Source organism: Triticum aestivum, chromosome 7D (genome assembly GCF_018294505.1).
Source record: "Triticum aestivum cultivar Chinese Spring chromosome 7D, IWGSC CS RefSeq v2.1, whole genome shotgun sequence".
Lineage (NCBI taxonomy): Eukaryota > Viridiplantae > Streptophyta > Magnoliopsida > Poales > Poaceae > Triticum > Triticum aestivum.
In genome coordinates this window covers 480,769,643-480,782,621 of record NC_057814.1, presented here as the reverse complement: position 1 = coordinate 480,782,621, position 12,979 = coordinate 480,769,643, and the positions used below count along the sequence as shown (strand labels likewise).

The 12,979-nt window shown below is 41.2% G+C and overlaps 1 protein-coding gene across 2 annotated transcripts in view; it reads left to right on the top strand.

The window, feature by feature from the left end:
* The first annotated feature begins 240 nt into the window (after nucleotides 1-240).
* The window catches only part of LOC123164518 (SUMO-activating enzyme subunit 1A), a 32,433-nt gene continuing 19,694 nt past the window's right edge, over nucleotides 241-12,979 (top strand). Inside the window, exons 1-10 of one of the 2 annotated variants that reach the window (XM_044582028.1) lie at nucleotides 242-545; nucleotides 956-1,007; nucleotides 1,528-1,723; nucleotides 2,088-2,167; nucleotides 2,270-2,386; nucleotides 2,788-2,841; nucleotides 3,956-4,022; nucleotides 4,443-4,546; nucleotides 4,628-4,735; nucleotides 7,194-7,574. In XM_044582028.1, the coding sequence (XP_044437963.1) occupies nucleotides 439-545; nucleotides 956-1,007; nucleotides 1,528-1,723; nucleotides 2,088-2,167; nucleotides 2,270-2,386; nucleotides 2,788-2,841; nucleotides 3,956-4,022; nucleotides 4,443-4,546; nucleotides 4,628-4,735; nucleotides 7,194-7,307 (999 nt within the window). In that variant the 5' untranslated portion in view covers nucleotides 242-438 and the 3' untranslated portion in view covers nucleotides 7,308-7,574. Of the gene's footprint in view, nucleotides 546-955; nucleotides 1,008-1,527; nucleotides 1,724-2,087; nucleotides 2,168-2,269; nucleotides 2,387-2,787; nucleotides 2,842-3,955; nucleotides 4,023-4,442; nucleotides 4,547-4,627; nucleotides 4,736-7,193; nucleotides 7,575-12,979 lie in introns of those variants that run through there. The other variant, XM_044582027.1, reaches the window with a different exon arrangement.

Below are 12,979 nucleotides of genomic sequence, written 5' to 3'. Positions count from 1 at the left end.
GTGGCTGCTGTGGTGGTGTCGGAGGCAGGTGACGAGCGTTGGTGTCAAGCTCAGAGATGTTCTGCTATCTTTTCAGTTTTGTCATCTCGGTTCTTACGTGACTTATACTTTGTTCTTTATGATATGAATGAGACACGTATTACCATGCAAAAAAAAATCAAAACCTAAATTTCTGGATTCTTGACTAAATTACAGTCGAAGTCTAGACCGTCCATCCGTCTCGATGGACGGCCGTCCTTGCACGCTCAGGACGCTCAGGATGCTTCTGCCTCCCCACAAAGGCAAGGCCACAAGGGGGGAGAGAGAAAAATAGTAGTAGTACCTCATTTTCTCCTAAAAAAACTTCAAAACCCTTGCGGCTGCTCCCGTTCTTGTTTCCCCTCCGTCGGCTGCTGACCGGATTCGCCTCACAGGCTCGGGATCCGGGCGTTCCGCGCGATGGGCGGCGGCGGCGGCGGCGGCGCGGAGGAGGAGGAGCTGACGGCGCAGGAGACAGCGCTCTACGACCGCCAGATCCGCGTCTGGGGCGTCGATGCCCAGAAGAGGTGCGCCCCGCCCCCCCCTAGAAAACCCACCTCTGCTCCTCCTTTTTCTTTTTCTCTTTCGTTTACTCCATTATTTCGGTTTCCATGTTGTTTTACCGCGTGCTGTTCTTGTCTCGAGAAATCTACCTTTTTGTTTTCTGGGGCTCTCGCGAGTTTCCAGCCGAGATTCAACCTTTTGCACAGTACCAAAAAGATTCTTCTGTTATAATTGGATTTCCCCTGATAATTATGTGACCCCGGTTTCATGCTTTCGGTGGAAATTTTGGGCTTCTTTTTTCTTTTCTGTCAATGTTATTTGTTCTACTATTTCAATTTTTTTTGGGTGTGTAATTTCTGCCTTTTCTGTAACATTGTTTCGGCGCATTCTTCTGTTTTCACCTGACTGTTATATTTGTGTTTGCTTGGAACAGGCTAAGTAAGGCGCATGTGCTTGTGTGCGGCGTGAACGGTACTACTATTGAGGTGGGCAAGTAAAATTGCCTTCTATTATTCTGCTTCACAGACAATTTATTTATTTATTGTAATCTTTGATGGTCTGGTATTGATTATATCTCAAAATATAGCATGGAAATTAGGGTTCAAGCTGTTATGATAGTAATTATTACGGTTCAAGGTTGTAATAACTGGTATCTGTGGATTGGATTAATGTTCTGTATTTTGCATTGCTGAAATGAATAATGTCCAACTCTGTCATTTTGAGTTTCTTTAAACTGTCCATGTGCTAGCCTGCTAGTTTTCTTCGTAAGTGCTAAATCTTTTTCTTTCCGGGATAAAAATAATTAAACTAGAACTTACTGTTCCTTCGATTCTCACTCATGTTCCATCTTGTCGAAGCATACTGATTTTTCCAAACAGAGGCCCCCAATTCTTTTTGACATTGATTAAATTTCAGTATTTTAACTTTTAACATGATATTTACAGTTTAGTTAATTCGGTGAAGGCAGCCACATACACTAAAGTTGATTTCTCTCCTACTCCGCAGTTCTGCAAGAATATTGTTCTAGCAGGAGTTGGCAGTTTATCCTTGATGGACGATCACATAGTCACAGAGGATGATCTCAATTCAAACTTCCTAATTCCTCATGATGAGAGTGTGTATGGTGGTAAATCACGGGCAGAGGTTTGCTGCGAGTCCTTAAAAGATTTCAATCCAATGGTCCGAGTTGCTGTTGCAAAAGGTGAGCTGTATAGTTTGATGCACTTTTTCCTTAGTTTGCTTATTATGCTTAATGAATATATATTGTATACAGCGATCATGTCTTGCATTCTAGAATTGGTTTGTTCCAAAATTACTGGCAGGAGTGTGTTCAATTTGTTTTGTTAACTGATAATGCACTCATCACACTGCCATAGTTGAGAAAGTTCTTGCAAGAACGATCATTTGATGATAGGAACAATCGGGTTGTTATGGTATTGCACACTGTTTTACTAATATTGTTTCTGTAAGATAAATTTTCAACCATTCTCAGTTGGCCATAAAATCTGAGATTCTTTTTACAGTATTGATTGGAAAAGTTCTGACTATTATGTTATTTTTTCCAGGTGACCCATCACTTATTGATGGAACATTCATTGACAGGTTCGACATTATTGTACTCAGCCGCGCATCTCTTAAAACAAAGGTGTAGATCCTTCTCTTAAGTAGTATTTCGTAACTCTTAGTTTCTTTTGTCATGTGTTCCGTTTCTTATCCTTACTGTTGTTGCATATGTGTTATGTTTTAGTTGTTTATTAATGACAACTGCCGGAAAAGAAGCAAGCATATTGCCTTCTACTCTGTAGACTGCAAGGATTCTTGTGGTGAAATATTTGTTGATCTGCAGAACCATAGCTATCTTCAGGTATGTATTTCTGAAGGACTTCTGGCATCTAGTCTATTGATCCGTTGATTAGCGTTGTTTACTTGCTTTGTTCACAAGCCAAAACATTTATGCCTTCTGATTTGCTTAAGAAATACTGGGCTCAATGGCAATCACTCCCATGTGTTAGTGAGTACACAAAATAATGGGTGCTGAGAATTGGGGTCTGCTGCTAGAGTTGGAGCTGTTATTTGTGGGCCCAGGAAATAAGTGCAGCCCCCATTTTGGATTTGGCCTTTAGGGGCTCTAAAGTGGGGGCTACTACTGGAGATGCTCAGAATGCTTAGAATGCTTTCCATGTTTATGATAACTAGTGGCATGCAAATTTTGTCTTAAGTTCATTCTTAAAATGTACATCCCTGAAATTGTTTTTATTTTTTCAGAAGAAGCCTGGAGGAGAACCTGAACAGCAGGAGTTGAAATATCCTAGTCTGCAGGTATGGAAGTTTAATTTGAATTTTTTTTGTAGGTTCGTAGAGATAAAGTCTTTCAGTAGCTGTGCTCTCTTGTTTTGTACTCCTTCTTTATTTGCTCCGCGTATTAGGTTTGTCTAAAGTCAAACTTTATGAACGTTCAACAAGTTTGTAGAAAAATATATTAACATATACATCACCAAATTACCGTTGGATTCATCATTGAATATATTTTCACATCATATAGATTTGTATTGTAAATGTTTATATTGCTGTCTACAAACTTGGTCAAACTTTATAAAGTTTGACTTCAGTCAAAGCTAATATGCGGAGTAAATAAAAACAGGGGAAGTACTCCTCAAGTTGGTTATCCTTGTTTTGCTACCATGTGCTTTACTGGGGAGTATTTACTATGCAACTTATACAAATTACATGATACACAGAAGCGATTCGAGTTATGTTTTCATATTATGATATAAAATTCACGTTGACACCTTCTATGATAGAACATCTAGTGTTCCGTGGCAGCAGAGAGAAAAAGAAAATAAGTGCTTTTATTGCATTTTGGTTTCCCTCTAGTTCTGATGTGGCTCTGTGATGCCCGTCTACCCATATTTGGAAAGGCCTGCAATTTCTTTTTTGGGTAATACATTTGTTGGAGGTACCTCTGGCTGTTGTTCTTTTTATACTGCTTCTGTTCTTCCTTAAATTGTTTGTTCCATGCAAGTACTTATGCATGCTTGCTATGTACTCCCTCCGTCCCAAAATAAGTGTCTTAACTTTGTACTAGCTTTAGTATAAAGTTGTACTAAGCTTGAGACACTTATTTTGGGACGGAGGGAGTACTTAATACTGGTTCAATCTGTTATTGTACTGATGGTGCTATATTACCCCTGTGCTACTCCTGTAGTTCAGTACAATATTGCTGGAATACCTACAGGAACTGATATCACCCCCTTTTGGATGCTTCGATTGCCAAATATAAAATTTTAATCCAATGATTGCAATTGTACACTACTACTGAATCTCATATGATTTGCTTAAAAATCAATATCACACCTTTCTGGATGCTTCATGTGGCAAGTATTACAATTTGAATCGCATTGACTGCATTTACATTTGGTTTGTTTCTATACAGGAAGCTATTTCTGTGCCCTGGAAGGATCTGTCCAAAAAAACAACTAAATTGTACTACGCCATGAGAGGTGATGATATGAGAACCTAAGATACTGTTCCTAAGGTTTATGTTGTCTAATAGTGGCAACTGTGTTTGTTTATTTTCTTGGTCTTTTTTCATGGGCAAATATCAGGCGAAAATTGGGATCAATGTGATTCATTTGTACATACATAAATGATAAATATTTAGTGGAACAGATCAAATTGGATAGCTGTTCCACTAAGTATTTTCTTTTTCATATCTCACAAAGCAAATGAGTGCTCCTCTGCGGACATAGAATATAACATCCCATATTCAACTGGTTTTCTGAGATTTTCTTTAGGACTTGTATTTTTGCTTTTCAACCAAAAATTACTTATTTGCATGTTCACTCGATCTATGACTGTTTACCTATCTGTATTTTTCCACGTCTTGGTTTTGTAACTAACATAAACATGTCTGTTTGCAGTCTTGGAAAGTTATGAATCATCTGAAGGGCGCGACCCCGGTGAGACATCACTTTCTGATCTACCTGCAGTTTTGGCTCTGAGGAAGGATATGTGTGATAGAATGGTACAGCTTTGGCCGTTTGTCGTACTTTGAGCAATCGAGTCATGTTTCTTCAGATATTTTACACGGCACTTTAAACTGCAGTCTTTGGATGAGTCTCGAATTCCTACGTCTCTCCTGGAACGGCTTCTAGCAGCTGGGAAAAAGGAACATCCTCCTGTATGTGCAATCCTTGGTGGCATTCTTGGTCAGGTAGGTCCAATCTTCCATCCTTTATTTTTTGTTTCTTGTATTGTTTAGTTTTTGTGATGCTGGAAAATAAACACAGTAATTTATCTCATTTATGTATAGATCACTATTTTCTTATATACGTGGAACATAATAGCTCAACAGTAAATATAGTCATCTCAAGCAATGTATGTCATCAAGTTACTTGGCAAAAGTAGGTGACATATTGAGACGACACTTTGAATACAGTCACTTTAACATAATGGTAGGATCTACTACTGACATAACACTAACTACTGTAAAAGTTGATAAAAGTAAGCGACAATATTCTTCTCTGATTTTTTGAGAGGTTGGCTCCTTTATATTGTTAGACACAACTTGACCGACAAGCTGGGGAGTCTATTCAAACTCTAATACGATCTATAAACTGGTTGGGCTCTTTCCTAACAAACTTGCTTAACCAACTGTATGACTCTAATTAAGGAATAAGACTCCACGTTTGGTGGGCTAGCCCACACTACACCGAGTCAGGTTTAAATTAACTGGGTCAAGGCAAGTCCAAACGAGACTTCAACTAACTATGATTTATTTAAAGCTTGAATATGCTTTTTTAATTCTTCTAGATAATATTACTGCAAAACTAGTAAAATCTGTCGACGATATCTTGAAACTGATTTTAAGTCCAAATCATCATTTCTTTGTTGATCACATGAAGATACATGTCTTGTAAAGTAACCGTGCTATGTATCTAAAATTGTCAGTTAAGGTTCAGTTAAACTGGACTTGTCCTGACTCATTATACAAGTTTGAGAACATAAATGTGCAATGTTCAGGTGGCCCAAGCTATTAACTTCTGTCCCATGTGTTGCATGCTATTTCCTGAATTATTATTTACACGCACCAGCACCACAAACATTTACTAAACCTGCTAGACAAGTTGCATCCTCTTCCTGTTGCACTTCATTATAGCAACCGTTGATGTATTCCTAGATCAATATATACCACACACTACATGACTTATCATTATGATAGTAGCTGCTCTAACATCCTTACATCAATGTTTTTTTGTGTGTTAATTATACTTGGATTGGATCATATTGTTTCGTGGCATAGTTTAGAAAACCAGACTGGAGATCTGACTGTAAAAACTGAAACTGTCAACTCGTCCAGTTTGGTCTAGCGACTGCTTAAGCATGTGAGCAGGCCTTGTATGATTAAACCTGGTCAAATCAGACGGTTTGCACTGAACCATAGAGCAGTTCGGCCTGTTGAACGCCACTCACGTTAGAAAAAAGTTAGTCGTGACCTCATGCATCAGTGCAGTGCAGAGCTGGTTTGTTGATTGTGATGCAGAAATAAAGGTACTCGTCCCTTAATTGAAGTACACTACTACCAATTTTCTACTTGTTAGCCCAGCGATCAAACCAATGAACCAGCATTCAGCTGAACCAGTGAACAAACTGAACCAGCATTCCAACAGCAGCGGCCCCCAAGTACAGTACTCACTGGTTCAAAAGTGTGGTTCGTAGATAGCTCTTGGTAGGCCTTGAAATTGCATTAGATCACTTGGTGGAAGCTAGCTGTGTGGTTTGAAAGTTGCCACATGAATTATTTAAAAAAGAATCTCAGAAGCGTAAGTGGTCCGAGAAGGATGTGAATTGTTTAAAAAAGAATCTCACACACTACATGACTTATCATTATGATAGTAGCTGCTCTAACATCCATCAATGTTTTTTTATGTGTTAATTATACTTGGATTGGATCATATTGTTTCGTGGCATAGTTTAGAAAACCAGACTGGAGATCTGACTGTAAAAACTGGAACTGTCAACTCGTCCAGTTTGGCCTAGCGACTGCTTAAGCATGTGAGCAGCCCTTATATGGTCAAATCTGGTGGTTTGCACTGAACCATGGAGCAGTTCGGCCTGTTGCACGCCACTCACGCTAGAAAACAGTTAGGCGCGACCTCATGCGTCAGTGCAGAACTAGCGACGCCACCTACTCAACATGGCTATGCTGGTTTGTTGATTGTGATGCAGAAATGAAGGTACTCATCCCTTAATTGAAGTACAGTACTACCAATTAGCCCAGCGGTCAAACCAATGAACCAGCATTCCAACAGCTGAACCAGTGAACAGAGGTACTCACTGGTTCAAAAGTGTGGTTCGTAGATAGCTCTTGGTAGGCCTTGAAATTGCATTAGATCACTTGGTGGAAGATAGCTGTTTGGTTTGAAAGTTGACACATGGATTGTTTAAAAAAGAATCTCACACCCGTAATTGATCCACGAAGGATGTGAATGAACATGCAATGTTTCCTGAAACATGTAGAAAAACATCCAGCCCAAAAGTACACTATTATATTCCATTTATGTGCAGAAATATTGGAGTGTGAATTTCATTTCATTTCAAGCCTTCTCATATTTGAATGTTCTCTACAGCATACTGCTCACGGCTTTGCACTTTGTTTTTGGACGTAACAGGAAGTGATTAAGTCAATATCTTGTAAAGGCGATCCGATCAAGAATTTCTTTTACTACGACGCCGCTGATGGTAAAGGGGCCATGGAGGACACCCCCCCAACTCCTGAAGATTGAATCACGTGATACCTAACTCTCATCCGACATGTCTCGCTGATAACTGTACCCAATCATTACAGTCGAACATGTGACAACTCTAGTTTGGTGGCTGAGGCTGGAAACTTAACCTAGCATTTTAGCGTTTTTATTACTGTACTTAGCGTTTTAGCGTTGGCATCATGCTATGACACCCGAGTACTGCATTGAACAGAATTGACATTCTCCTCCAAACAGTTTCAAATCTGAAGGCAGTCACGCTATTGAATGATGAAATGCTTTATTTTCTGCTTGCCTTGGTGGTTGTTAGTAATTAGAATAAAAAATATATATCACAAACACATGATGAAAAAAATATTTTTCTCAATAAATAAATAAAAACATGAAGAAAGAATTAACAGTGGTACAAGAAAGGTGCAGATTCGACTAGATCTTCATCCCACGGTGCTTCCACATTGTCATCCGCCCACCATCGCTGTCAAGTTGTTACTATTTTTGTTGCTGACTCTTGGATGAACAGCGTGGTTGGGCATCATGGATGTTGAGATCATCACCTACCCAATGATGAATCCAAGCTAATATGCAGAGTGAATGAAGAGGGAAAATTTCCTAAAGATTATTTTAAAGTGTACAAAAAAAAGCCAGTGCAAGAACCATTTAAAAAAACCATACACTTTTAATATATACTCTACGTAATAATTTTTAAATACATGAACTTTTTCTGAAATAGTCAACAATTATCTAAATGCACTATTTTAAAAAAAACCATTTTTTAAAAAATAAGTGGAATTTTTAAAATGTATGGGATTTTTATAAATATGTTAAAAAAATACTCCCTCCGTCTTATAATATAAGAGGTTTTTTGACACTAGTATAGTGCCAAAAAACGTCTTACGATATAGAACGGAGGGAGTACATTATTTACAATTATTCAAATCATCCTTCACACATTTCTCCTAAACAAAATATGTTAAATGAAAAAGGAAAGGGCAATCTTTACGGCCCAGCCCATGTACCATTCATCGCTTAAGGCGGAGTAGGAGCACTGACCTAAATGCAAAGTGGAGGATCCATTGTTTCTTTACTTCAAGTTTTTCCTTGCGGGGTAATATGAATTTGTTCAAAATTTATAGAGTTACAATCAAAAGGCACAAGATCCTCAATACATGACTGGACTATGCTTATTAAGCCACACTATCGTGGAAAAATATTAAATTGTTCCGACAAGGGTTGACAAAGAGGGAGGAAACTAGAGAAGACGTACGAAAGAGTACGAAAGAGTACCACGAGGATTACAAGGCTGGTGATGGATTTAGATATTTCGCATGTACATGGGTGTTCAAAATGACAAAACAAAATCAACATGACGGATTTAGAGCTCTGGATTAGAACAACACTTTCGGTGTACCCTAACACTTCAGCATAATAAAGAGAAAAATATGGGTACCAGCATCAAATAACTATAGATTGCTGATTCGAAAAAAAAACTATAGATTGTTACACCCTAACTTTATTCTTATCCTAAAAACAGAACATTACATTCAAAAGGAATCCTTTTAATAAAATTGATGCCCGCACAATTGCTAGTTGTCAAAACACTCGGCCAGTTACTTCTGATCTGTTACAGTACAATTTATAAACACATATGCTGAAAGAATAAACAATGGCACAAGAAAGGCCCAGCTCTTTGTATGCCTGACCCCTTCGGTAGTACGCCTTGGCATTGGCTGTGCCCGAGTCATAGCTCAAAACCTCCGAGCCTTCGTTCACGCACTCCTCAAACTCGCCTAGTTTCAGGTAACAGGCCATCAGATTGACGCTGCACTGCAGCTGCAGAGCGCGCCCGGCCGCCGACGGCACGCTGTTCTTCACGCTGTCCCTGGCGAGCTTGTACTTGGCGGCGGCGTCGGCGTACTGCCCGCGGCCATGGAACTGGTTCCCCTGCCGCTTCAGCATCTTGGCGGCGGACTTCGCGGACGAGGCACGAGCGTTGGCTTGCGCCTTCATGGCAGCGAGCTCCTCGGGCTTGGCCTTGGCGATTTTCTCGGTCATGTCGAGCATCTCCTCTGGCCTTGCGTGGTTCAGGTGCTCGGCGACAAGCTTGAAGTCGTCGGCCGTCATGTTCTTCATGCTCTCGGTTGCGAGCTTTAGCAGGTCCGGGTTGGACATGAGCTGCCGCTGCATCCTGGAGAGGTCGCCGGCGGGTATGCGTCGCATCTGCTCCTCCGCCACCCTCATCATCTCCGGATTCATCATGGCGATCCCGACTGGTAGATCCAAGACGTCGCCGATGGATGGATCGACGCGATCGAGGACGAAGCAGCGACCGGGAGCTCGCGGGTCTGGGAATTGGGTCTCGATCGTGTGTGTGTGTGTCTCTCTCGCCTTTTTCTTTTCTTTCCCGTCGCTTCTGGTTTGAAGGTTGGTTCCTGAGCTCTCGCTGCAATTTATTGATGGGGGTTTGGGAGAGGGAGACGAAAACGGAGTCCGACTCCAGTCCGAAACCGGAATCACTGTACGTGCGTACGATTTTTTTTTGGAAAAGGGGTGATTCCCCGGCCTCTGCATCAGGTGGATGCATACGGCCACTTAAATAAATAAAATAGGTTCCACAATGTCGAAAAAGTCGTAAAAGAAAACTACGTCGAGCTCAAATAGACCTCGACATGAAAATAAAAAAAGCCATAAAGCCACAACCGGCTGGCAGAAAAATAGGTATGGAAACTAATTGCCAATCCTATTACATGACCGCCATCCAAACCGGTTGAATATATCCCACGCTACCATCTCCCACCGGACAGATCCAGTAACCAAACGCTCCCTGGCCTCCGTCGGAGTGAGTAGGGACCACATACGGATCAACGCCGTAGCTCGGAATACAACCTGCAAAAAATGAATAGTAGTTATTCTGTTAAAAGCCAAATCATTTCTGCAGTTCCAAATTGCCCATAACAACACACAAACTCCTACACGAATGTGTCTAGCTGTACCGGACTCTATCCCATCCAGCCACGTTCCAAATAACGACCCGACCGAACTCGGAGGAGTAATGTTACAAGCAATTTGCACTGAGCGCCACAATTTTTTTGCCAACGGGCACTCAAAGAATAGATGCTTAATGGTTTCATCCCGATCACAGAAACTACACCTAGTAGATCCTGTCCAATTGCGCTTAACCAAGTTGTCCTTTGTTAAAATGACCTGTTTATGGACAAACCACATAAACACTTTGATTTTCAAAGGAACTTTAACTTTCCAAACATGTTTGGATTTAGGAATGACACTCAAGTTAATAACATCGATGTACATCGATTTAACGGTAAAATGTCCAGACCTAGTAAGCTTCCAACACAACTGATCGGGCTGATGTTGTAGCTGAACCTCCATCAATCTACGCACCAGATGAAGCCAAGCTTCCCATCTATTACCAACAAGCACCCTCCTAAACTGAATATTAAGGGGTGTGGCCTGCATAATCGTTGCCACAAGCGCATCACGGCGATGCACAATACGATACAGAGTTGGGTACTGTAACGCCAACGGAGTCTCACCAAGCCAGGTGTCCTCCCAGAAGCGAGTATCATTACCATCGCCGACTATAAACTTTGTTCTATTAAAGAAGGCTGTCTTAACTCTCATAAGCCCCTTCCAAAATGGCGAATCAGTTGGTCGCATTGTCACCTGTGACAAAGTTTTGGATTGCAAATACTTGTTACGAAGTATCTGTGCCCAAGTCGCATCAGTCCCATCTGATAACTTATATAGCCACTTACTAAGCAGGCATCTGTTCTTTACCTCAAGATTCTCAATACCCAACCCCCCCGATCCTTGGGACGACAAATAATATCCCACTTGGCGAGTCTATACTTTCTTTTTAGATCATCACTCTGCCAAAAAAATCTTGACCGATAAAAGTCCAGCCGTTTCCTAACCCCAACTGGAACCTCAAAGAAAGATAGTAGGAACATCGGCAAACTTGTGAGCACCGAATTAATAAGAATCAACCGGCCTCCATAAGACAGAAGTTTGCCCTTCCAACAACTAAGTTTCTTTTCGAACCGATCTTCGATACATTTCCATTCTCTGTTCGTGAGCTTACGATGATGAATGGGTATACCTAGGTAAGTAAAAGGTAAAGCCCCTAATTCACAACCAAACAATTGCCTATAAGCCTCTTGTTCCTCCTTGGCTCGACCAAAGCAGAACAACTCGCTTTTATGAAAGTTAATCTTTAAACCGGACAATTGTTCAAATAAACACAACACCAGCTTCATGTTTCTCGCTTTTGCCAAGTCATGCTCCATAAAGATGATTGTATCATGAGCGTATTGCAAAATGGACACACCCCCATCAACTAGGTTAGGCACCAAACCACCTACCTGACCGGCGTTCTTTGCCCTACCTATGAGAATAGCCAACATATCAACTACAATGTTGAACAATATAGGGGACATTGGATCTCCTTGTCTCAGGCCTTTGTGTGTCTGAAAATAATGACCTATATCCTCATTGACTTTAATTCCAACACTACCTTTTTGCGTAAAGGATTCTACCTGGCGTTTCCAGGCCTCATCAAAACCCTTCATGCGTAAAGCCTGTTGAAGGAAAGGCCATTTGACTTTGTCATACGCTTTTCGAAATCCACTTTGAAAACAACCCCATCCAGCTTTTTCGTGTGGATTTCATGGAGAGTTTCATGTAGGACCACAACACCCTCAAGAATGTTCCTGTCCGGCATGAAAGCCGTTTGGGTAGGCTGCACAACGGCATGCGCGATCTGTGAGAGCCTATTGGTCCCGACCTTGGTGAAAATTTTGAAGCTAACATTAAGAAGACAGATTGGCCTGAATTGCTCAATTCTCACTGCCTCTGCTTTCTTAGGAAGAAGGGTGATCGTTCCAAAATTTAGCTGAAAAAGATGAAGCTGCCCAGCAAACAGATCATGGAACAAAGGCAACAAATCTCCTTTAATAATAAACCAGCATTTCTTATAGAACTCCGCTGGAAATCCATCTGGGCCAGGCGCTTTATTAGTTTTCATTTGTGAGACGGCATCAAATACCTCTTTCTCGGTAAAAGGAGCCGTCAGAACATCATTCTCCACAACTGTGAGCTGAGGAACATCCTCAACCCTGGACTCATCCAGAGACACACAATTATTGTCTGGAGGACCAAACAACTGCTTATAGAATTCAGTGATGTACAATTTTAGGTTCTCCTGTCCTACAATTGTACCCTCATCTTGCTCAAGCTGAAAGATCCTCTTCTTTCGATGCTTACCATTAGCAATCATATGAAAAAATTTAGTGTTCGCGTCCCCCTGGACTACTCTCCGGACCTTGGCCCGCAACGCCCACTTCAACTCTTCTTCCCTAAGAAGTTCCTTCAGCCTCAATTCCGTGTCCATCTTGGCTTGAAGCTCCGCTAGTGGCAGAAGCGTGGTTTCTGCCTTTACATCTAGGGACTTGATAAAGGAGAGGAGCCTTTCCTTTTCAACCTTATAAATCCCGCTAAGATGCTTAGCCCATCCACGTAGGACACTCCTTAAGTGCCTGATCTTATTCTGCCATCGCTGGAGCGCAGTCTTGCCTCCTAAATCCTTAGCCCACTCTCTAGCCACAAGATCAAAGAAGCCTTCACGCTCAAACCACGCCATCTCAAAGGAGAACACATTCTTATTCCCCAAGTGGGAG